A 17,282-nucleotide genomic window follows, 5' to 3' on the forward strand; every position below is an offset into this window, starting at 1 on the left:
TAGTTTAATGTACTGTGGTATTGAGAACATTGCTCTAATTGTAGTATGAATTGGGATATAGGTGTAAAAGCAGCAATGTGTGGAGGATCTTACTGATGGGGGATTGCGTTGCCGGGGGCACCTCTACACAGGTGCCGTTGTCAGGGATATGATCATTAGGACAGATGCACACTGGGCCACTGGGACTGAGCAGACACAACCATTCACACTTCTTCCTGTCACATGGGTTATTCACTGTAAACAAACCCACACAATTTACACACTCAACTCACAGTCAGATTGGAATATAAACTGCAAGATTACATTCACATCCGAATAACACCACATGCATATTGGCTTTCACGCAGACACTCACTCTCTGGCTGTTTGTAGCGATGATAGAGCACTATGTCTGTAGCGTGGTTGATGCCCGTTGTCAGATTCTCAGCGTGACCTTTGCCAAACTTGTTGACCCGGAAGACAACGTTGTTGGTGTAAGTGACCCCATAAATGTAATCCTCAAAGATATCAATGCTGAAGGGGTGGAGGAGATCTGTGAGAAAAAGAGAAGGCAATTTATTCCCAAAACATCATGCTATTATATGCAATAATACTATATGCTTTTATAAAAAGCTTACAAAAGTTGATAAAAACTGCTTATAAACAAAGAACAATATCCAGCCAATGAAATATTTTAGAGCAAAGCAAAACTAGTACATATTAGAATACAATAGAAATTTCTATGATTTTCATGCCTTTTCCAGGCCTTAAAATCACAACTTTAAGATTCCCTGATATTTCCAGGTTTTCCATGACTGTGGAACCCCTGCTTTCATACCAGAGCATAAAAGCACATTCATTTTACTGAACTGTTTTTGGTGTTGGATACAGCCACAACAGGGTCAGAGCCATCCAGACGCACACTGCCGATCACAGAGAGCTTGACATCTGCCCAGTAAAGACGCTCATTAAAGTAGTCCACAGCAAGACCTGCCACACAGAAAAAAACATTCACCAACACATGAACACAGACAAAAGATTTCACCATAAAGTCTTCTATGCAGTTGAATGTTCTCAGATGGTTAAATGCAGTACTGTATGGAGTCAGACCTGTAGGCCACTGGATGTTCTCATGGACCAGGGTTTGTCTAAGAGTCCCATCCATGGCTGCAGTCTCAATCTTTGGGTGATTGCCCCAGTCGGTCCAGTACATGGTTCTGAGTTATAAAACAGTTATCATTTACAAAAATAAGAAAAATACACAGTAAAGCTCTAAACTGCAGCTCTAAACATTACATAAGTTCTATTTGAAGCTAATGTACCTTAAGAGTTGAAAACCAGGTTAATTCATTAGGTATCATGAATTAACAACAAACAACAAATTTAAATACAATTATTTATAAATCTTAGTTAATAAAAGTTTATAAATATACCAGTGTTCATTGTTAGTTAATAATGCATTAAAGGAATATACTGGGTTAAATACAAGTTAAGCTCAATCGACAGCATTTGTGGCATAATATTGATTACCACAAAATACAGTATAATTTTGACTCACTTTTCGACGAAAATGTAGGTTACAGTGAGGCAATGGAAGTGAATGGGGGCCAATTTTAGGTGGGTTAAAAGGCAGAAATGTAAAGCTTATAATTTTATAAAAGCACTTGATACTGTATAACATTAATTCTGTTAAAACTCATGTATTGTTTGAGATGTAACATTGAAGTTGTAAAGTTGTTTAAAGGAATAGTTCACCCAAAAATGAAAATTCTCTCATCATTTACTCACCCTTATGCCATCCCAGATGTGTGACTTACTTTCTTCAGCAGAACACAAATAGATTTTTTAGAAGAATTTCTCAGCTCTTTTGGTCCACACAATAAAATTGAGAAGGTGCCAAAATTTGTCAGCATAAAAGTAATCCATATGACTCCAGTGGTTAAATCAATGTCTTCAGAAGCGATATGATTAAGAAGAACTACAAACAAAAATTGACTTAAATATTTATCTGTTTCTCACCCACACCTGTCATATCACTTCTGAAGACATGGATTTAACCACTGGAGTCATATGGATTACTTTTATGCTGACTTTATGCGATTTTTGGAGTGTCAAAAATTTTGGCACCCATTCACTTGCACTGTATGGACCTACAGAGCTGAAATATTGTTCTAAAAATCTTCATTTGTGTTCTGCAGAAGAAAGAAAGTCATACACATCTGAGATGGCATGAGGTTGAGTAAATTATGAGAGAATTTCCCTTTTTGGGTGAACTATCCCTTTAAATCATTGTTTTTTGTGGCGGAATACTAAATTACCAGGCTTTTTTTTTTTTTTTTTTTTTAAAGGAAAGATGTAATTGATTTTTGTGGTAATCAACATTATGCCACAAATGCTGTTGATTGAGATTAACTAGTATTCCTTTATATTTAGAATATTCCTTTTAACTCAAATCTACAAATGTAAACATGTTTTAGTACCTTTAGAAAAACTTAGAAATTAACGTTTAACTTTGATAAGTGGTGTAAAAGTAATGTTCATTTTTCGTTCATGGTAACTATTACTTTAATGTTTTTTAAAAGTGTTACCAATGAAACTAATGTAAAATACTTACGTAACGTCATAGTAAACTAGAATCTGTTTCAATCACAATACACACATACATATTTAAGAACAAATTACACAATACATGTCTCTTACCCTCTCTGGGGATCCACTACTATAGCGTAAGGTTCATCAATCATGCCAGAGATAATAGTCTTCCTGTGCTGGCCTGATATCTGAGCAACCTCAATCACATCACGACCCGAATCGGTCCAGTACAGATTACCAGCCACCCAGTCCACTGCGATTCCACGTGGCATCTTCAAACCTGGAATCTAAAGTGGTGCCAGGGAAAATTTTTGAAAAATATCACAAGATGTTCTAAAAGGTGAGGCATGTAATTTAGCATCACGGAACAGAATGAAAACAGAAAAGAGCAATGTTCTGATAGCGCTGCAGAGGAATCCACAAACAAAAAGGTTACTTTTATCTGTCTCCGCAAATTAAGTTTGGCTGGGAGAATCTATTGTAACATTGAAAAAAAAAGAAAAGCACATTTTACTTTTATGTATGAAGTTCAATATTGAATATTTAGAATGAAGTTATTGACTCACATCTAGGTTGGTGACACTGCCTTCGCTTTGCCTTTTGTTGCGGTGAGAGTTAGATGATGGACCTGATGATGTAGAGGTCAGCTGGAAGGAGGAAATACCAGAGGTATGCCAGTTGGTCCAGAAAATGCGATTGGTCTTCACATGCAAGTCCATGGCATCGATGCGTACGTTGGCGTCACCCTGGAATGTCTGCTCGTAAACCCAGTTGCGCATCCCAGGATTCAAACTGCGGATCTCATTATCATCCGCGATGTAGAGCACCTGCTTATTAATGTTCAGACCTGCAGACAACCACAAAAATAAATGCTTTTAGTAGCAAAACATTTCTATTTCCATAAAATGAAATAGATGAAGAGGGTATATGACTTTAGATAGAAGGCAAGGCTCAGGGTTCACTTTTGACTAATGATTTTTCCTTGACTTTTCAAGTTGCTCATGATTACTGGATGAAGATTTTTATAAAAAATAATTGTGATTACCACTGAGAAAGATCAATATCTAGCCAATGAAATATTTCAGAGCTAAGCATAACTAAAATGTATATATATATATATATATATATATATATATATTCTGCCTTTTCAGGCCTTGATATCACAATTTACAAATTCCCTGATATTTCCAGGTTTTCCATGACCATGGGAACTGTCATGTCTGATCTTGGACTAGTTGAGGTTGAGAGAGGTGGTGATTTTCAAAATTAAAACAGCACGCACTGTCAGCCTTGCATGTGCCGTTAATCCTGGTGAAGTATTTGTAGCAACTGCACTTGTAGGAGCCCTTGGTGTTGTTACAGATGTGAGAACAGATGCCAAACTGCATGCACTCATTCTTATCTGAAAAGAGAGTATGGCAATTTATGAAATCTTCATATACACCCGTCAATAACTATCTCTGACATAACTTTAGCTCCTTTCAAGATCGCAGTGCAATACCTTCACAGATGTTGCGTCCAACTTTCTGGAATCCTGGTTTGCAGGAGCAGAAGGTGTCTGTTCCGTTGGTCACACAGTGAGCCTCACTGCCATCTCCACACAGAGATTTGTTACTCCTACAGTCATTCAGCATGGTGTCTACACACACAGACGAAGTTTAGGTTAGATGACTATTCCAAATATGTCACATAGATTTAAATATTCCTATTTATTACACCGCTCTCTGGAACACTTCATTGTGCTTGGTCAATTAGGGCATTCTGTGGTCAAATATTTTTCTAAAATGACCACAAAACCATATATTTGACTGTTTTCCCTGACAGTTTCATCATGTAGCACTGCACTTCTCTTCCTTCTCAAATTAAATTTTATGTTGAATTACTTGGCCCTATTTTAGAATTTGGAAAAAAGCCATGAAATAAGCGATATAATGTACAGTCAGTTGATATCTGTACAGTGTAGAGTAAGGCTATCTTAGCCATAAATTACAAATGACAGATTTTTTGAAGTACTGTAGTTAATGCTCTATTTCAGAGATAACATTTCAGGTTTACTAAACAATATTATGCTACTGTAGTAATTAAAGCTAATTATTACTGGCCTTTCAAATCTGTTACTAAAAAATTACTACAATCTTTAGTACACCTTTCAATTACATTAATCTTTATTTATTTTTTAGCTTACTGCAAATACTGTAAACATCTAATAAATGCCAAACAAATTAATCAAAATGTCTTTATTTTAAAATTAATTTAATTCAAATTAATTTATTAACAGTTTAATTAGTAGTTAAACAACTTCTAATTTACTAGTTCATTAGTATAACCAAACTTAATAATTATTATCTAAATATAGTTCAATAAACTTAAAATACCACCTAATTAGTGCAACACAATCCAATAACTAGAGTAAGTAAACATTTCACTTTAGAGCAGGGGGTCAGGTTGTCTTTAATACAAAATATTTGCAATTTATAAGTACAACCAATTCTAATTAGTCATAATTACTGTCTTAATGTAATTAATTAAACTTGAACACCAGCTAATAAATGCACAACAAACCAATAAATTGAATAGGTAAAAGTTTCACTTCAGAATGTCTTTAATAGAAGATTTTAGTAATTTATTAGTAACAGCTTTGTAAAGCCAATACTAATTAGCCTAAATTACTGGCTTAATCTTGTTTAGTAAACTTGTTTTATGATGGATCTCTAAAATAGAGTATTAATAACATTACTTTCTACACAGAAATAAGATGTTTAGTCATTTGTAAATTATGGCTAAGATAGCCTTACCCTACATTCAGTTAATTATTAATCACTCTCTAAATCATGATTTACTAGTGCATTATTGTGGACCCTTTAATAAAATTTTACCATGATGGGCTAACTTTATATTATTCCTCATTACCAATCTGCATGCTGTACCTCATAACAGTAGGTAAAATAAAAAAAACAGAAGACTGGAATCTACCTTTACATTAAAAAAATGCAGTCACCAACTTTATGATGTTTTTCTTTAGTCACAAACCATGTTATGAAAAATCCTGATTTTTTTTAACAATTTCTTTTGATCACATAATCAAGGTCTACCTGCTTTTAGCCTATAAAACAAGACAGACTGGCACTGGAATCACAACAGACTCTGAATATATCTATAAAAAAAACAGACTCCTTCCTAACAGCTCAAAACATCATTGTCTAACTGACCTGTCTTGCAGCCGATCTCGTCTGAGCCGTAATCCTCACAGTCGTTGAAGAAATTGCAGCGCAGGTTGGCATTGATACATTTGCCATTGCTGCACTGGAACTGGTCTTTATGGCATGTGGTCGTGTGGTCTTCTGTACAAACATGATATCACAGGTCATGAAAATAACCATTTAAAAAAGTACAAATTCACTTAAGCTGCTTAGAACACAAAACTCACCACAGTTGGTCTCATCTGAATTGTCCCCGCAGTTGTCCACACCATCACAGCGCTTTCCACTCCAGAGACACACACGATTATTCAGACAACGGAAAGTTCTTGTGGGTGGGCACTGGAAGTTTCCTGAGAGATATCAGAGATAGGAAGAGACGTGGTGGCGTTAATGCTGTTTCTCTCCCTCAAGAATCCACATTTGACACGATAAAAAAAATTGCTCTTACGGCACTCATCAGGGTTCTCATCTGAGTTATCGCCACAGTCATCCTCCCCATCACACTTCCAGGACAAAGGCTTACACAGAGTGTTATTACACTGGAACTCATCATGGGGGCAGTGCCGCACCACTGAGAGAGAAAGAGAGAGAGAGAGAGAGAGAGAGAGAGAGAGAGAGAGCGAGATACATACGGAAAAGAAGAGTGAAGGAAATCTATTAAATCTATTATATTTTATTAAAGGACACAGGACAAACTGAATAACACAAGACATACAATATATACTCACCAGAAATGTCACAGCCCTCCTCATCACTGCCATCGATGCAGTCCGCATCAGCATCACAGCGCCAGGGGAAGGGAATGCAGTGCCCATTCTTACACTGGAACTGACCCTCCACACACTTCAGATCACAGCCATGCTGAGGCACACAAACACACACACAGAGGAACATTGCAAACTTTAATTAAACAGTGTCTTGATTATTGTTGTTATAAGATATACTGTATGGCAATGACCAACATCACTTTATAAGTGGAGGTGCAGCAGGTACCTCATCAGATCCATCTGAACAGTCATGATCTCCATCACACTTCCACCTCCCAGCAATACAACGTCCATTAGTGCAGGCAAACTCACTCTCTGAGCACTTACGCGGCACTGAGAGAGAGGGAGACAAGGAGGAAGGAAAGATGCAAAATATTCATTCGAAGAAAAAATATGTGCCACAGAGCATATTGAAGTTGACTGACTCATAACATAGGAGGAAATAAAGGGTAAAACTGAAAGACAGGGGCTATAGGTCAGCTTAGAGAGTGAGAAAATACACAAACACATATGCCATTCTTAATTTAGGGGGTTCCCACTTTTGTTCTTCAATGGATTTCCAGTCTTTTTAAGACTTTCCAAGACTTTTTAAGTTCATGATTGCTGGAAAGTATTTAAAAAAATTGGACTTACCACGAGCAATTTCCAGCAGAGTGGAGTATAATTGAAAATGGAAGTGAATGGGGACAGTCCATAAACGTTAAAATACATACACTTTTATAAGTATAGCCACAATATGTAAACATTATGTGTTAACATGATTTTAGTGTGATACAATTTTTTTATAACCTTATCTGTGTAAGTTATATCCAATATTACAATATTATCCAATATTATTTCCAATGTTCTAATTTAGTTGTCATGACAACAAAAGCCTGTAATCCCGGTTTTAGATTGAAGTTTCAACCGATAAGGTAAGGTTGTTCACATGACATTTTAAATTTAGCCCATATCAGACACTGATCTGAACAGCCGACGCTCGTTAACTGACCCGCATATGTAAAACACTCCCTGAGCACGCGTAACAAACTCTGGCATGATCATTATTATAATATGAATAATATATTAAATTGCATTTAAAAATTAAATTAGCTGTTCCCTTTCTAACATTTCTTTGGTATCTCACTATCGGTAACGCTTCGGCTGTGGCCAGTACTGGAAGCACCAATAACACTCTGTCTGTCAGTTGACAGACCAATCACAACAGTGATGAGGGAGTCCCACCCCCTAATATAAACCACTGCCATAGGTGCCTACTTCATTCTCGTTCTCTTCCCTGTGAAGATCATAGAAAACTATCCTCAGCAGGACTCACAAGAAGTGGTTGCTTAACAGTTCATCAGGCGAACTGTTCAGGTACATCACAGAATGTGGATGTTCTTGGCACTGTCAAAGTGAATATATTTTCTGCTGTATTTATATTGATTTTCTCTGGCTGGCATGAACCAGTGCATCGAGGCGGGTTTGCATTTGTTCAGCAGAGTTTTGTGCTGTTATATCTACTATCCGGCACGTTGTGGTGGTTTGGCAGATTGACAAGTCTTGTCACATTAAGGGGATTAACACAGAATCAAGTGGCATGTTGTAGTGAACTGCTTCAGTGCTCTTGAGTTCGGGTTCTGTTATGGCAACTGTGAGCTCCCGTCCATGTGCTTGTGGATCTATGATCTCGCCTAAGGATTCCACCCGATATGTATCACCTGTCTGGGGGTCAGGCATGCAAAGGCTGCACTACTAATCCAGTGTTGCCCGCATTGTTCCCATTTCATTCGGACAGTTTTGGAAAGGAGGGTGCGGATCGCGGCATCAAATGCCACCTCGCTCCTCACAGCATATCAGACCGAAGGAGGAGGAGAAGGACCGAAAAATTTACGTGGGGTGCCGGATGCGGCATTATGGGAAGAGATCTGCATTATTGAGGATATAAACCTACGTACGTCAAGAGGGGCTGTCCAGAAATGTGGCCGCAGCATAGGTCACGCCATTGTGGGTGAACGGGCTATTTGGCTTGGTCTGTCTGGCTTGTCTGAGAGGGAGAAAACAGATTTCCACGATTCCCTGGTGGATCCGAAAGCCCTCTTCAGGGCTACAGTGTCCACAATACGGCAGCAGTGCATTTTAAAGAAAAAGGATAGCGAGGCGTTCGAGACCTGCCTTCCCCGAAAATCCACTGCTTGCCCCCAGCAGCCGTCATGTTCCGGGTTCACAACCCATTTTAGATGTGGACAATCTGGGTTTAGAACCCAGACCAGGCCTCCCCAGCAGTCAGTGCAGGGAGGGGCACAGCCAAAACAGCCTCAGCCAAGAAGCAAGGCTTCTTTCGCCTGGCCAAACATTGCCCGTCTAACCCTCAGGGGAACAAGAAAAGATGGTTGACCAAGCCAGTGCCGTTTCAGGATATGGAGCCGGTAAACTCTGTTTCACTGTGTCTCTGTTTCACCCCTCCATCAAGAAGTGAGTTTGTTTTCTCCCCCTCCAGCTGAGGACTCGGAAGGAGAATCAAACCGTAAGTATTGTGTTACACGTTTCATGCACAAACGATTTAATGAGAGTGTTGGCACCAGTTCCCCCAGTGCCTCTCAGTTTGCATCTCCCCTCTCCACCCACAGGGTCAGAAAAGAGAGAGGAGGACATTTTGCACAAAAACATATGTGACGAAAATAAAAATCTCCTCTGTGAATCCAGGCAGTGGGCCGAAGGCACAGCACAGTATGTACAAAAAAAAAAAAACAAAAAAAAAAAACAACAAACTCAGAGCTGCAATCCCCAGTTCCGTATTTTCCCATTCTGGATTTGCAGAACCTCAACAAACATGAGTGGTGGTGGCAAAGTGGGCTAAAGCACATAACTGGTAATCAGATTGCTGGTTCGATCCCCACAGCCACCACCATTGTGTCCTTGAGCAAGGCACTTAACTCAGGTTGCTCCGGGGTGGATTGTCCCTGTAATAAGTTTACTGTAAATCACTTTGGATAAAAGCATCTGCCAAATGCATAAATGTAAATGTAAACACCTCAGAAGGTACAAGTTCATAATGCTCAAGCTCAAAACGCTCTCTCAGTTTATTCATCCCAGAGACTGGTTTACATCAGTCGATTTGAAAGATGCTTACTTTCATGTAGGCATCTACCTGTCACAAAGAAAATTCCTAAGATTTGCCTATCAGGGAGTAGCTTCCGAATTTTTGCCGGTGCCTTTCGGACTTTCATTGGCACCGAGAGTGTTCGGCAAGTATGTGGAAGCAGCGCTAACACTGCTGACATTAACGGGTCTCGGAATGTCTGCTTATCTAGATGATCTACTCCTCTGCACGCCGTCATGGCAGAATGCTGGTGTCTCATTTGGTGAGTATAGGATTCAAAATAAACAAGACAAAGAGCTGTCTGATGCCCTCACAGGAAATAATTTATCTAGGTCTCAGATTGAACCCCGATCAGTATCGAGCGTTTCTGTCAGAGGAACGCACTGGATCGATTCACGGTTGTCTGTCCCTTTTTCAGAAAGGGAAAAAAGTCCCACTCAGATTGTGTCAATGTCTATTGGGTCTGATGGCCTCGACAGTGTCAGTCATTCCTTTGGGACCACTGCGAATGAGAGAGTTTCAGCATTGGATTCAAGTGCAGTACTTGTGTCCATGGTGACACTTAAATCGCAGAGTGAGAATGATGTCACTCATTCTCCGTTACTGAAGAATCCCTGCTTTCCGTCATTAGGGAACCCCTTTGGGGGTGGTCTCTCTGAAGAAAGTGGTGATGACAGATGTGCCACTCACAGGTTGGGGTGCGGTGTGCGAAGGCAAATTAGTGAATGGGGTTTGGCCCACGTCACTACAGAACACAGTGTTTCTAACATTGAAGCACTTTGTACAGTTCCTTCAAGGCCACGTCTTAGTCAGATCAGACAACACGACAACAGTGGCATACATAAACAGACAAGGGGGCACACATACACAGCGGCTACACAGCCTGGCACAAAAGTTGATTGTGTGGAGCGGTGAGTGCTCTCTCATTACGGGCGGCACACGTTCCATGAGTGATGAATACGGGCGTGGATCTCCTGTCCAGGGGGAATCATCTTTACGTAGAGTGGGGACTTGACCCTCAGGTGGTGATTCAGCTGTGGGAGAGATATGGGCGAGCTACCATAGATCTCTTTGCATCACACGAAAATGCCATTCAGTCATTCTGATTGCCCCGAACTGGCAGGGGAAACTGTGGCTGGCGGAGATGATTCAACTTTTGTGCACGCAGCCTTGGCCACTCCTGCTGCACAGGTATCTCCTTTTGTACGCGCAGGGGGGAATATTTCACCCCACCCCAGACCGAGTAGCTTTTTGGGCCTGGACCATGAGAGGCTATATTTGAGTGTCACGGGTTTACCCCTAGGGTGATTGAAACAATTCAGAGCACGAGGGCTTCTTCAATGTGCTCCGTGTACGATTGTAAACGGGGTGTGTTTGAGCAGTGGTGTGCACACAGACACACTGTTCCATTTTTATGTTCAGTGGCAGATGTTTTGTATTTTCTACCGTCAAGGTTTATCTCGCTGCAATATCTGCTTGTCATATGGGAACTGACTCGAATACAATGGGTTAACACCCGCTTATTTGCAGGTTTATGAGGTGCATTCAGTGGTTGAAAAGGGTCTTGATGGATAATGTATTTTTAAATTAAGTAATTTGCTTTCGTATGGTGCAATTTAATAATCGGAGTGTAATACCACTAAAGAGCAAAACACACCATAAAAGGTAAGCAGGAAAAACAGTCTAACATATTAAGGTAAGAAGAGTTGTTGTTTATAATTATTTCAGATTTTCATTGACTTGCTTGCATTCACATTTTGATGCAGTTTGAGAAATATAGAAACGTACATAAATCTATCTCTGCATCTTTTCATGCGCACAATTTACTACATGTAGACCAAATGAATCGCAAAATTTATCTGTTGAGATTTTAATTATATTTTCTTTGCTTAAAAAAGAAATTAATGCATTAACTAGAAAAGATATGACTCGCAATTATAAGTTTTAAACCATAACACGCCTATATGTATGCTGGAAATTACGTATCTCATTTATTTCCTCATATAAATGTGGCCTGGATCGGATTTGAAAACGTCAGATTCAAAGTGCATTTGGCTATTCACATGGTCATCCAATTAACAGATCTGTTACATGCGAGTAAAAAAAAAAAAAAAAAGCTGCAGTGTGAATGTAGCCAGTGTGTCTTTTAACTTTATTTGTCATTCACTTCCATTGCAAGTGTGCCTTACTTTAACTGCCATTTTTGCTTTTTTTTTAATAAATGAGGGACAGTTGCAATTTTTATTTTATTTATTGTAATCAACATTATGCCACAAATACTGCTGATTGAGCTTAACTTGAGCTTTAAATTTCAACCAGAGGAGGAAACTGAATTTTACCAATTCACCACTAGGGGGCAGTGGCTGAAACTGGCAATTTCTTGTGCAAACACAAATGGAAACATGGAGTGGGGACTGGGGAGATGAGAAGATTCGGAAGGAGAGGAGAGGAGTGGAGCTGGGATACATGGTTTGGAGGAAGGACAAACCTACCTCTGTGTCAGGCCAATGGGTCAGTGTGGAATGAAGAATAAAGACAATATGAAGTGAGATGCAGCAGTGAGCAACATGTGAGTGAACCATGACATAGGACAAAACAATACCACACATGTGATGAGCTATTAATAAACCACTAACTTAAGGCCTGCAGCCGGCTGTGTTTGTACATGCAGTCTCAGGTGTGTCATTCACAGGTCAACAGTGCTTAAAGGGATAGTTCACACAAAAATGAAAATTCTGTCACTCTAATGTTGTTCCAAACCCAAATAATTCTTTTCAGAGGAATTGTTAGACAGAATGTTAATCTCAGTTACCATTCACTTTCATTGTATGGAAAAAAGATGCAATGCAAATGACTGGTGAATGAGGCTAACATCATACCTAACAATTCCTCCTGTGTTCCATAGAAGATAGCAAGTCATATGGATTAGTAAATGACAAAATATTCAATTTTGGGTAAACCATCCCTTTAACTAGGTCACTCTGGAAGCTGAAACACCTACCACACTTCTCCTCATCTGAGTTGTCTCCACAGTCGTTGTCATAGTCACACTGCCAGCGGCCGGGCACACAGCGGTTATTTTTACAGCGGAATTGGTACGGCTCACACGTTCTCTCGTCTGTGCCAAATATAGAGGAAAGAAAATCAACAATTTTTATATGATTTCTTGAGAAGGCAACATTTGAAATGAATGAAAGAGTAAATGCAGAGAGTGAAGGGATGAGCAGTCGTACCGCACTCCTCTTTGGGCTCATCTGAGGCGTCACCGCAGTCGTCCTCTCCGTCACACGTCCAGCGAGACGGGATGCAGCGGCCAGAGTCCTTACAGCGGAACTCTTCCACACCACACTTCATCTGAGCTGTAAAAAAAAAAAAAAGAATACAAAAAATTATTCACTGATAATCTTACCCTTCACTGTAGCTCTCGAATACTGTATATGGAGCCATTAGACAGGCTTGCCTCAAATACTGTATATGGAGCCATTAGACAGGCTTGTTTGATGTCAATGATGTTAGGTCACAAGACAAGGCGGTTGCAATCTATGGCATCAGATGCCATACAAATTCTCTAGTACATTTTAGAACAGAGAGGATGATTATAAATGAATTAACAGCTTAAATTTTGGGTCTGCCAAGCTACCAAAATACTATTTTATGATAAATATATCACACAATTTGCATGCACCACTATACTATGATATGATAATTTTATGGTGCCTATTTTATCATTTGAGTTGGACAGACCCAGTCTCCCAATCACCGAAAAAAAGAGACCAGACTATTCTTCAAAAATTCACATTTTGTGTTCCAAAGAGAGAGTCCGGTTCAGAAAAACAACATGTGAATAACAGAATTTTCATTTTTAGGTAAAATTGTTTGTGTGTGTGTTTGTCATGTCCTTACTGCAGTTGGCTGGTTCATCTGAACCATCCACACAGTCGTAGTCTCTATCGCAGACCCAGACACGCGGTATACAGAGTTTGGTGATGGCACACTGAAACTGGTTTGGAGCACAGGTCACCTCAGCTACAACACAAAAAAAAGAAACAACACAACAGCCAATCAGCTTGACACCTCAGGACACCAAATATCAGAAAACAGCCTGAACAACAGAGCCTGAGGGTTTTTGGAGATATATAGGAGCAGACACTCACGACAGTCTTTCTCATCTTCTCCCTGGCCGCAGTTGTTCTGACCATTACAGCGTAAGATTCCAGGGATACAGCGACTGGGATGGGAGCACTTAAACTGACTGGGCAGGCAAACATGGATGTCTGAACAAGGAAAAAAATGAGAAAACAGTATCCAAATATTTATCAACCAAATGTCCTAAATCTTCATATAAGGGTTCTAATTCAACTGCACACTACTGTTGGAGAGTGAGAACAGTTCTTATTTAGAACCAGTTAAAATCTTTTTAATCTTGAACCGAATGATTAATGGTTCTTGGAATGACTGCATTCTTATGCAGATTGAATACTATACTACAGTACTCTTATTTTCTAGCAATGCTCGAGTCCTGTCTCATCAGTTAATGAAGTGTGACCAACGTAGTTTGATTCACGAACACTGACTATTTTTCTAACTGGTTATTTTTAATCTACTTCCAAATCAATCTCGAACTCTTTGCCCATATGACTCATAGTTAAGTTTAATGAAATCGTTAAAAATGAAGTGTGTAACTTTTTCGGTGATAAAATAATTTCTCCTATTCCAGCTATGCTGAGACAACTATAAGTAAACCATTCATAGTTTAATTTTCTTGAAAACTGTAAACACTGTCTCTGTGGCACGATGACAATTCCTGTTTGTTTTGAGCGACCCATCTCATGAGACACAACAACATTGACTCGATCAATGGCGTGGGCTGGAGGCAGGACAATCTGTTTGTTTGAACCAAGAAATTACACACTTCAGCTTTAATGAACTGGACTTGGTAACTAGTCCAGTTGATACATTGAAGAGATGGGTGGGAATATCTGGGGTGGCTATAGATTGGTTTGTTTCCTACTTGACAAATAGGAAATTTGCTGTGTCTGTTGGAGATGAGATGTCCTCCTCTTAAAAAATGAATTGTGGTGTTCCACAAGGATCCTTGTTAGGGCCAATTTAGTTTTCACTATATATGTTACCGCTTGGTTCTGTGATTCGAAAATACAACATAAATTTAATTCATTCATTAAATAAATGAATCCTAAAAATAAAAAAAATCAATGATTCATTTAGTTGAATCCCAATGATTTGACTTATTTAAATGTTCTTTAGACAGGTGGTCCCACATATTCAGCAGGTGGTGAGAAATTTGGGAGTCTTATTTGCTACTAATTTAAATTTTGAGTACCATGTCAGGAAGTTAGTTCAATCTTGTTTTTATCAGTTAAGGTACATTTCTAGGTTAAACATGTCTTGAGTTTCAAGGATATAGAGAAGCTTATACATGCTTTTACTTTGTCTCGCCTTGACTATTGTAATGCAAAATGCTGCAGCTAGACTTTTAACACGAACAAGGTCTTTTAAACATATCACTCCAGTTTTAGCTTCTTTGCATTGGCTAACAATTCATTTTAGGGTTGATTTTAAGATTTTATTAATTACATATAAGGCATTACATGGGTTGGCACCAGAATATTTAGCAGAACTTTTAAGACCTTATGAAACATTTAGACCTCTTATATCTTCTTGTCATGAACTGTTGGCTGTTCCAAGATCCAGATGCAAAACTAAAGGTGATAGAGCTTTTGCAGTGAAGTCACCACGATTATGGAACAGTCTGCCCTGGGATATTAGATTTGCTGAATCTGTGTCTGGTTTTAAGTCTCATTTAAAAACTCATTAGTATAGACTTGCTTTTATTACTATGTGAATATGTTGTGTTTTACTGTGTGTGTGTTTTTGATTTTAAGTTTTGTTACGTTTTAATCGCTAAAAGTTTTGGAATGTGAAAGTTGTGGGAAAGCTAACTATCAGTTAGATATCATACCACAGTTGGCTTCATCAGAGTTGTCCTGGCAGTCATTATCTCCATCACAGATGTAAGCCGGGTTGGTGCAGAGACCCGTGCCACACTGGAACTGACCTGGTCTGCATTTAAATTCAGCTAAAACCCAACAACACAGAGTGTGAGACTATAACCTACATTGAAAGTATCCATGGTGTATCTCTCTTGTCAGTTAAAAGTCATGATACTTACGACAATCAGCGGGTTCATCCGAACGGTCTCCACAGTCATCCTCAGTATCACACTTCCACCAAAAGGGAATACATTTATCATTCTTGCAGACAAACTAAAAGAGAAAGAAAGCAGACAGGTAAAGTTTAAATGTCATGAGTCACAACACAGCACAATGTAATGAATCAGTAGTCACGTATTAAAAATGTGTCCATTAATTGTGCCTAGAAGGCTTTCAATTCTAAATCTGATTTATGGTCCTCAAAAGGACTGTGACAAGCAACAGGACATTTTGGAGATTGATTGTATTTTTGTGGAGTAACGCTGGGTATGTTATGATTGGCTGTTGTTGTGCCACGTTGCTCAGCATTTTCACTTTCACTGTGGACATACAAATTACTTCTTGCATCGCAACATTGCCATAGAAAACCCCATGTAACGGATGGTCCTTCTAAACAACCTGGGGTTAAGAGTCTTGCTCAAGGGTACAGTGGCTCTAACATCGCTCCCTCCAGGGTTTGATCCCTCAGGCTACTCCTACCCTGAACAAACCCACACATACACACCTGGCTGGCAGTACAGTTGGATAGACATTGCTTTCCATCAGCAGCCAGGTAGAAGTTGGTAGGGCAGGCACACTTGTAGCCCCCTCCAGGAGACAGCAGACACAGATTACTGCAGCCTCCATTTTCCACCTGACATGGGTGATCTGACACTGAAATCACAAGAAGATCAGAGGAGAGAATTCTTAGAAAAATCATAAAACACTAGAAGAACATTTCTATTTAACAATTTGGATGTGTCTTCTCACCCTCAGGCTGTCTGGATGGATGGTAGATGTGTATGTCCATGGGTCTGTGCAGAGTGCTGATCAGCATGGTCTTGTTGATGCCCTGGGTTTTGTGAGCTCTGTTGATGGACTTGGTCTCCCAGTCGGTCCAGTAGATGAACTCCTCAAACAGAGTCATGGCAAAGATGTGAGGGATGTCATGATTCAGCACTGTGGGGAAGAGAACATATGGTGTGTTCATGTCATGTCGGAATTACCCTAATTACGAGATTCCGACTTAAAAAGCATTCAGGTCTTCGTAGAACTGATAATTAAGAATTCTATGAAGGCTCTGACTTGACAGTCACGACAACATGTAAAAAAACAAAAACAATATTGTAGTGGCCTCAAAAGTTGAAGGTAGTAAAACCATATTTCTGTGTGGTTTGTTGAGCGCGTTACCGTGGAGATGTAGCGCATGTGGAGGCCCACGCTATTCTCCGTGGCATCCATGCACAACTCACCACATACCCCACCGAGAGTGAGAACCACACATTATAGCGACCACGAGGAGGTTACCCCTAGCAACCGGGCCAATTTGGTTGCTTAGGAGACCTGGCTGGAGTCACTCAGCAGGCCCTGGATTCGAACTTGCGACTCCAGGGGTGGTAGTCAGCGTCAATACTCACTGAGCTACCCAGGCCCCCCCATTTTTATGTTCTTA

The 17,282-nt window shown here is 39.6% G+C and overlaps 2 protein-coding genes across 2 annotated transcripts in view; one reads left to right on the top strand and one right to left on the bottom strand.

Annotated features, from left to right (window-relative positions):
* Positions 1–17,282, top strand: part of LOC127419518 (formin-like protein 3) — a 489,255-nt gene that overhangs the window by 81,893 nt on the left and 390,080 nt on the right. The window lies entirely within an intron of this gene.
* LOC127419517 (low-density lipoprotein receptor-related protein 1-like) overlaps positions 1–17,282 on the bottom strand; it is a 193,324-nt gene that overhangs the window by 8,620 nt on the left and 167,422 nt on the right. The window contains exons 61-81 of the mRNA XM_051660970.1: positions 16,601–16,789; positions 16,356–16,504; positions 15,811–15,904; positions 15,601–15,717; positions 13,775–13,894; positions 13,524–13,646; positions 12,854–12,979; positions 12,622–12,738; positions 6,765–6,871; positions 6,500–6,632; positions 6,220–6,342; positions 5,999–6,121; positions 5,781–5,912; positions 4,073–4,210; positions 3,854–3,973; positions 3,138–3,418; positions 2,680–2,858; positions 1,090–1,196; positions 850–969; positions 356–532; positions 94–234 (exon numbers count right to left, since the gene is read on the bottom strand). Of these exons, the coding sequence (XP_051516930.1) occupies positions 94–234; positions 356–532; positions 850–969; positions 1,090–1,196; positions 2,680–2,858; positions 3,138–3,418; positions 3,854–3,973; positions 4,073–4,210; positions 5,781–5,912; positions 5,999–6,121; positions 6,220–6,342; positions 6,500–6,632; positions 6,765–6,871; positions 12,622–12,738; positions 12,854–12,979; positions 13,524–13,646; positions 13,775–13,894; positions 15,601–15,717; positions 15,811–15,904; positions 16,356–16,504; positions 16,601–16,789 (2,916 nt within the window). The remainder of the gene's footprint in view (positions 1–93; positions 235–355; positions 533–849; positions 970–1,089; positions 1,197–2,679; positions 2,859–3,137; positions 3,419–3,853; positions 3,974–4,072; positions 4,211–5,780; positions 5,913–5,998; positions 6,122–6,219; positions 6,343–6,499; positions 6,633–6,764; positions 6,872–12,621; positions 12,739–12,853; positions 12,980–13,523; positions 13,647–13,774; positions 13,895–15,600; positions 15,718–15,810; positions 15,905–16,355; positions 16,505–16,600; positions 16,790–17,282) is intronic.

Source organism: Myxocyprinus asiaticus, chromosome 28 (genome assembly GCF_019703515.2).
Source record: "Myxocyprinus asiaticus isolate MX2 ecotype Aquarium Trade chromosome 28, UBuf_Myxa_2, whole genome shotgun sequence".
In the NCBI taxonomy this organism is placed as follows: Eukaryota; Metazoa; Chordata; class Actinopteri; order Cypriniformes; family Catostomidae; genus Myxocyprinus; species Myxocyprinus asiaticus.